The sequence below is a fragment of the Etheostoma cragini genome, chromosome 21 (assembly GCF_013103735.1).
Source record: "Etheostoma cragini isolate CJK2018 chromosome 21, CSU_Ecrag_1.0, whole genome shotgun sequence".
In the NCBI taxonomy this organism is placed as follows: Eukaryota; Metazoa; Chordata; class Actinopteri; order Perciformes; family Percidae; genus Etheostoma; species Etheostoma cragini.
In genome coordinates, this window is record NC_048427.1 from 11,784,036 (window position 1) to 11,791,739 (window position 7,704).

Sequence of the window (7,704 nt, forward strand, 5' to 3'; positions counted from 1 at the left end):
ATCATATCTTATCCCTCAATTACTGCGTCACATAAACAGATTTCTAATTGGTAGGTTTGGCTGATGTCATTGGAATTGTCTGGTTGAGAAAATGAGGAACTCAATGCCATAATTAAGATATATTGTATTAAATTAGATTTCAAACCAACAGCTGCAATTTCATATCACTAACCACTTTATGGGACTTTTTTTTTTACACTATTTAAACAGTATCTTTGATTGTCTTTTTTTTTTTTTCAACATGAAAGCAAAATAATAGTTTTAAAGTTTTTTGTTGCAACATTTATTAGACCAACTGAATCTAATTAGATTAGATTCAACTTTGATGTCATTACACAGGTACAGGTCATTCTTATGATCAGTATTTATATCATAACAGTGACCACATACAGTGATTAATAAAAAAGTTGATCAAAGACCATAAAAATGAACTTTTCCAAAAATGCTCCAAGAAAACTTGGCACTAGCCTTGGGGACCAGCTGCGGTGCACCAGACTTCAACCTGTCCTCTATGCATTTGCAATGTTACATATTCTACTACTTCTCTTGCTTGTTATTACTACTCAGTGTATTTGTAAAAGTTTGCAGTGGCCTCTGCAGGCACATCATCACTCTGTCTTTGTTGGCGGAGCAGCAAAGAGCAACCTGGTTTGGATTTTCCCACAGATCTGCCGGTAAGAGGAGTGGTCCCCAGCACCCAGCGCTTTGGCACAGTGACTATGTTGGCACAGACCCAAGCCGAACCCCCTCCACCCCTTTTCCCAGGGCCCTGGGAGTGTAATGCATTACTAACAAAATCCCACTTCCCATTCCTCTCAAACTTTCACACCCCTGCTCCCTCCCTCCCACGGCTGGCATGCCCCCTGAAAAGAGGATTGGGGTGACATGCGGATGCCTTTTTCCATTGCCTCTACTTTTCCCATCGTTCCCAGAGTATTTTGGCAACAAGTTTATTTAAAAATCTTTTCATCAGTAAACTCAACATACCCCTTTCTGACATTTTTTAACGAAACAATTCACCTTTTAAAGTACTTTATACATAAAGGATGTTTAAGTTACGCCAGCTATCGCACTATGGCATGAAACCAAGCTACCAAAACACACTAGAGAAAAAATGCAGACCTATTCACTGTTAAAGGGATTTAAACGGAATAGATGCCTATTCACACACTGGGGTTATAAATATGAACCCTTACCCTGGAAAAAAAAAAGGAAAAAAGCCTGGCTTGTTTGCACTACAGTTCTCAGCACGGGCACTGAGGGAAAGTATTCACAGGCGTGTATGTGTCTGGGTAACATGTAATGACATTATTCTCACCAGGGTGACCCCTCATTGTCACCACGCTTTCTTCTGCCGAGCTCGTGAAATTGACATAAGCTTTACAAACATTCCAGGCATTTTTTTCTCAAGGCCGGATTTCTTTGGGGGCCTTTCATACAAAAACCACCAGTATGAGCAGCACCACCTAGTGATGGAGTAAACACACACCATCCATTCTCCGGTCAAAACAAGGTACTCGGATAGATATATAACAAGTATCCACCTAGAAAAGAATCCATTTTAATTTGAATAAAACCAGCTTACCGTTTGTGCATGATTTCAATTAAATAAATGTTTAAACCTGAGATTTAATATGTATGAGATTTAACTTAAAAACTGTGTAATGTTAAATTACATTGCAATACATGACTGGGATTCAGATTTTGTGGCCAGTTTTCTTAATGGAGTGATGAATTAGCACTTTGGGAACGACCCGCCTCCTGCGTCCCATGCAGTCTGCAGAGATGGGAGATTTCCTCTTTATACCTGCAGGTATTAGTAAAGCTCAATGCAACGCTCTTCTGAAAATGAACACCATATAACTTAACACATCAAGGGACTTCCTGACCTGCCCAGGTGGTTGTCAATATAGTCCTGCAACTCAGACACCTGCGCCTCTGCAACTGTAGCTCTGGTGATGAGAAGGGCGCGCTCCTTCTCAGAGTTCAGCTGTTTGAAAAAGAAGTCTTAAAATCACCTTCATCCCAGAAAATAGTTTACTCCTTTAAACTAAAGGTTTTAAGTAAGGTTATAAAATTGTTCTGTGTGTGAGGAATCCAAACTGTATGGAGTGAGATGGTTTGGTTTACCAGTGTAGAGTCTGTGATCTCCCTCAGCTGTTTCCGTACGTCCGTCCAGGATTCCTCGCATGCCGACCTGATAAAGTTACATTTTTCATAACTTGTTATGACACAATCCACAGCTGACCACATTTGTCAATTGGTAAAATGCAAAAATAACACTCACTCCTGATGACTTAAATTGGGAATAGGCATTTTTAAGACAGCCACCTGCAACAAAAAAGTCAGGGTGAAGGTCCCCATGAACACATATAGAGTATGTATGTAAAACTATGAAGCAAAATCCAAGATTTAAAGTGTGCGGCATAAATAGAATCTGAGCTGCAATATTTTGCAAATGACAAGTGAAAATGGTTATTTCTGTTATAAATATTTAAAAAGGTCAGGCTTTAATTCAATTACATTTTGTGAACTTTATTTTTCTTAAAAGGAGGAATTTGATGATTTACACGGATTTTACAGGATGTCAGACGCTTTTGAATATTTCTTGGCCCAGATGCAGTGATTTCCCTGCTGGTTGGAAATCACTGCCCTACAATTCAAATATGATACTTAATAGTCAGCTAGAGCTGAAATTCTTTTTGCATCCCTGGGTAGCTCATAGAAAGAGAGGACATAGCCATACATACAAACATACATAAGATGAATAACGCCAAAGGATATACATGAAACATTACCACAAATAGCATAAACGCCTAAGTAAGGGAACAAAAAACTGGAAATGACATGAACGTACACACAGATAAGGTGTTGGAGACTTGTATCCCTAAATAAATATTGCACTGGATTTAATGTTGCTGCTTTAGCAATAATGTATATCCATATATCCTAAAAAGGCACACAATTTCTTAAAAACACATCTAAAAAAAGGCAATACCCCAGTTTCTCAAACGTAAGAGCTGAAAAAAACTAAAATTAAACATTTGTGCCGCAATGTTGCAATTTTTATTTATAAAATTGGTATTGAAAAAATATCATATAGTAACTGGTATCAAAGTCACGGTAATGATATCAGTGCAAGTATCACAAATTTTATAATGATATCTAACCCTACTCAAACGTCATGTAAGCACCTTACCCTGTTAAAATTGGAGTTCTCATAACACGGTTAACAGACCTAGATAACTCCTTTAGTAACCGGGGTTTTCTAGCATGTATACACCTTAACCGGGGAATTGTCGGGTTATGCGTCTGCATATGCCCCGTAGGTTATGAGATTTAATAGCAACCCATCTATCAGGAGGATCTACAGGATCTGCAGTCCACCTCTGCAGCAGCAAAGCTTTTTGTTGCCATATGACACAAACTTTGAAGTAATTTTTTTCCAATTCACTGCTCACAAAACAAATGCTGTTTGGCTTTATAATGAAGTATGGACACAAAGAAGACCAAGTACAAGCGTTCACTAGACAAAACAAAAGCAGATCCACCCATTTCAAAGCAGCCATCTTTCGTTTGCCCTACCTGCTCGCGGGCCGCCTGCAGCTGACCCTCCAGCCTCGCTTTGTCCTGGCGGAGGTGCTGGAGCTCCTTCTCAGTTTCATGTTTGAGCTCAGTGGGCTCCAGGATGAAGCAGGCTTCTGGTGGTCCAGGGTCAAGACCGCTCTCTGGTTTGGTCAAGACCAGCTCCCTCTGAACCCTAAAGAACACAGTGTATCCATGTGGCCAGTTACTCATTATGGATTGACTGGGAATTTGCTATTGTTGGCAGCTGGTTCCCTACCTCTCTAATCGTTGCTTTTTTTATCATTTAAATACCAAGGAAAGGAAAATTTCTCACATGTTCACAACTCATAGATATGCAACTTGTTATGAAGAGTCACAAGTAAACACGGCTTTGCACTAAGGGGTCCTAACTAGGGTTCAGTACCGTTCACATTTACCGGTTTATTCATAACAGTGTGTCATTTGTTAACTCCGCACAAAATAAAACACCTCCCTTTGTCCTCCCAATCCCGTCACCACAGTCAAATAAATATATTCATTTCTTAAACGGCACAGGAACCTTTATTGTTTTGTTTGTATCTTATTCCACTGTAGCCTGTTTCAGCAGCATGTTTATGGAATATGTAAAAACCCTGAAAGGAAGGGCATAAACAGACACAACAGTTGGCAGGAAGTCTCACCTGTATGCAATAAGGAGAGCATGATGGGTCTTGGTGATCTTCTGAAGTCTCTTCTTATAGGAGCGAGCAGCTGAGGCGAGCTGTTCCTCCCTGACCCTGTAGGATGAACGGACATCCTGGAGCATGCTGTCCACGTGTGCCCTCATCTCAGAAGTCTCTGAAGGGCTTTTACCTTCTCCAACGCCATCAATGTACTTCTAAGGCACGGACAAGGATGTTGTATTAACCATTGTCCCACATTACTTTGTAGACATGATTGTGTGAGCACTGGAACTCACGGCTAAGTCCTGTAAATAGCACACAAGCCTTGCACGGTATTCCTCATTCAGCTCTTTGACTTGAAGCTGCAGCATTGAGTTCTCTTCTTCTACCTCCTTCACTTGGCTCTGGGAGCACATCAGGGCCTTGGATTAAAAAAAGGAAAAACATGATTTGACACATTTCCACCAAGCAAACATTAATTCAGAGGTTGCAAAACCGTTATAATTTTTACAATCATTTGAGAAATGTTTTGTAAATCAGCATGGGATTGTATATACTCACCACACTCTTCTCAAATAGTTCCTGTTGTCGATTGTGGATCGCTCTCTCGATCTCCTGGTGGGCTTTCCCCATTGCCACCCTGATGACCAAACACAAGCTCAACAACAAGAGAGTAGTGACCAAAATCCACAGACAGCCACATCACAGGGCCAACGCAAAGAGACCACATCACACACACACACACACACACACACACACACACACACACAAAGACAGACAAAATAAAGCCACAGAATAAAAGGATTAAAATCAAAGAGGAACCACAGAGCAGTTATGCATGTGGCATGAACACTGGGACATATATCCTTAAATAGGTTGTTTGGGTGGCTGTTGTGATGACTGGAAATGGAAAGATAACGATGTTCCATTGTAATTAAGCTTGTGCACTAGTAAATGACAAACATTGTCTGGGCCTTACACTTTCTCCTCCAGTTTCTTCAGCTGCTCCTCGTAGCTGTTCTTCATTTTCTCCAGCATGTCTTTGATCTCATCTTGGTTTCCAAGTAGCTATGTGAGAGCATATGAAGGAGAAATAAACTACTGCCTGTTAAAGATATGTGTTGACCACTGTTACAAACAATAATACATATGTTATGTCCAAAAATACTTACAGTTTTTTCCATAGATTTTTGCCCCTTGTCCAAAGCTGCCAGATCCTCAAGCTGTAACAGATAATATTAAAATGGAATAAACATTTAAAATACATTAATATTTCAAATTGAAGATTTAGTTTACACCAAAATAAAAATAAAAATGTTTAAGTCAAAGGAAAATGTGTTTTTTTAAATATGCTCTTTTTCTAGCTTCTAAAAACACATTCACTTTGTTGCATCATCAAAGCTTTGTCAGTGAGTAAAACATGGGAAATGATGTGGGAAATATTAGTTGTGTATTCACGAAGGTTCAGTAAATCCCCGTGCCCTGGTTGCATGAACTGTTTGGAGAAACATGATCATCATAAGTCTAATTTTGTTTTATCATTTTACACATGGCCCGGAACAAGTTCTGCTTATGTTGAAACTGAATAAAGAATGTATTTTGGATAGCTAAGATTGCACTAACATGATCTGTGTTCAGATTTCCAACAAAACTCACAGCAAAAGTTCCAGAAACCATGGAGTGAACTTAACTCAGAAATTAAACTTCTCATTCATATTTGCATGCATACTTGCATCTCAAGAGCCGTCAAAGATTATTGAACACACTGTCTGGGCCTCACCTTGAGTCTGTTACGCGACATGCGGCTGATCAAGGCCCGAACCCTGTCCAGCTCACCGTGCAGGCCTTGGGTGGTGGTCTTCACACTCTGCTGCTGCTCCTCCAGTTGCCTACGGAGGGCGTCCTGGGCCTGGGCCAGTGCCAGCAGCTCAGCACTTAGCTCTTCACTCTGGGCCAGCTCTTCATCATGGGCCTTAGCCAGAGCTAGGTAGTTCTTCTTCAGTGAGGCGTACTCCTCTGTCCGGTCGTGGCCGCTCTTCTCTCCCACTTTCAGACGAGCCTCAGCAGACTGGAGTTTCCTGAACAAGTTGTCTCGCTCCATCTCAAGCTCTGTTATTCCACCAGCATGGTTCAATATCTAACAGGGGGAAAATCAGTGCAGCACAGACAACACTGAAAACTCAATGTAACCCGAGTATACGTTTTCAACAAGCTTTTTTAGGCATATTTAAGCTTCATGTCTTAAAATCCTCCCTGACCAAATAAAGCCTACATTTAACCCAAACCCTCACCTTGTTTTTCAGCTCAAACTTCTCTTCTTCAAACTGCTCTTTCATCTTGTTTGTCAGAATTTTCTCCTCCACAAGCTCCTTCGATATCTAAAAGAATTGGACAGGGACCAGAATTTTTTTTTCTTCTGGTTCTATACTAAACAAATACATACATTGAACATATGAACTCTACCTTGAGTTTTTCCTCTTCACTCTGGACGAGCCTGCAGGACAGATCTGTGTTGGAGCTGGCCAGGTGGCCCAGTCTGCTCTCCAGGTAGCCCACTTTGGTGAAAAGGCGCTCATTTTTGTCACGCAGCTGCAACTAAAGTAAGGTGAACAGAAATACTTTGCTACAATCAGATGACAAAGGCACATTATACACTTGCATGTTCTTCCATGTTGGCTGCATTGTAGCTAAGGTTACAACAAAGACAACAGCCTTTACGTGTGCTGCCAACGTTCACATTTCCCGCATTAAGCTAGCTAGCTTACTTCAGAAACTACCTAACCAAAGCTGGCCTTTTTCAGGAGTAGAATGTGTAAGTTAACATCTGAATATTAAGACTGACTAATGTTATTACTTACATTTTCTTCTGTCAGAGCTTGAAGTCGCTCCTGAAGTTCATTTGAAGTTTTCTGGTGGTCCTGTGTTTCCATATTTATTCACGGTCAGCTGCTGTTTAAATGAATGCGATCGCCGTTTCCACCAACAATATGTTGCCATGGCCTCGACAGCACCGGAAAAATGGTGTGGGTTGTTTTTGTTTTCTTCATTTCTTGAATTTGTTTGTAATGCAAATAATAGCATAGCAAAACAAATGGCAATGTAAATGTTGGAGAGAAAGAAATAGTTTTAACTGCTCTTTGGTGTCTTTGACTTTTACCACTTAGGCCTACATTAACTTCCAACTAAATAGTTAAACCTGTTAAAGATTAAAGCGTAGTTCGCTTACAATGTTTCCCTCTACATTCAATTATTGCTTAACATATTTAGTCGTTTATTGATTCAGCCTGGGAAACAACAGGGCCTCTCTCCATATGTATTTAAACCACTGCTTCTTCTAACAGAGGCCAACATTTGGTAAATGTCATTGACAGTGGCGCCATCTTGTGAGTACAGTTGGAAAAGACTCAGATTAGGGTTGATAGGTCAACATGTTCTGTAAAATCAATGTAAATCAGTAGTAATAATGACTTAATGG

General features: G+C 40.3%; 1 protein-coding gene across 1 annotated transcript; it reads right to left on the minus strand.

The window, feature by feature from the left end:
• Nucleotides 1-352: 352 nt before the first annotated feature.
• Nucleotides 353-7,301, minus strand: ccdc78 (coiled-coil domain containing 78). Its single transcript, XM_034861061.1, has 14 exons — nucleotides 7,088-7,301; nucleotides 6,693-6,824; nucleotides 6,521-6,607; nucleotides 6,010-6,366; nucleotides 5,402-5,452; nucleotides 5,209-5,297; nucleotides 4,791-4,869; nucleotides 4,526-4,651; nucleotides 4,248-4,444; nucleotides 3,586-3,760; nucleotides 2,288-2,331; nucleotides 2,131-2,197; nucleotides 1,890-1,990; nucleotides 353-1,807 (listed from the first exon to the last, which is right to left on the minus strand). Exons 1-14 carry the CDS (start codon nucleotides 7,157-7,159, stop codon nucleotides 1,720-1,722), a joined length of 1,665 nt encoding a protein of 554 aa, XP_034716952.1. The 5' UTR covers nucleotides 7,160-7,301; the 3' UTR covers nucleotides 353-1,719.
• Between the last annotated feature and the right edge of the window lie 403 nt (nucleotides 7,302-7,704).

Coding starts and splice junctions, on each gene's coding strand:
- ccdc78 (XM_034861061.1), bottom strand. CDS start 7,159: ATGGAAACACAGGACCACCAGAAAACTTCAAATGAACTTCAGGAGCGA. Junction 6,825..7,087: donor AAGCTCTGACAGAAGAAAAT/GTAAGTAATAAC, acceptor ACCTTACTTTAG/TTGCAGCTGCGTGACAAAAA. Junction 6,367..6,520: donor AGTTTGAGCTGAAAAACAAG/GTGAGGGTTTGG, acceptor TCCCCCTGTTAG/ATATTGAACCATGCTGGTGG.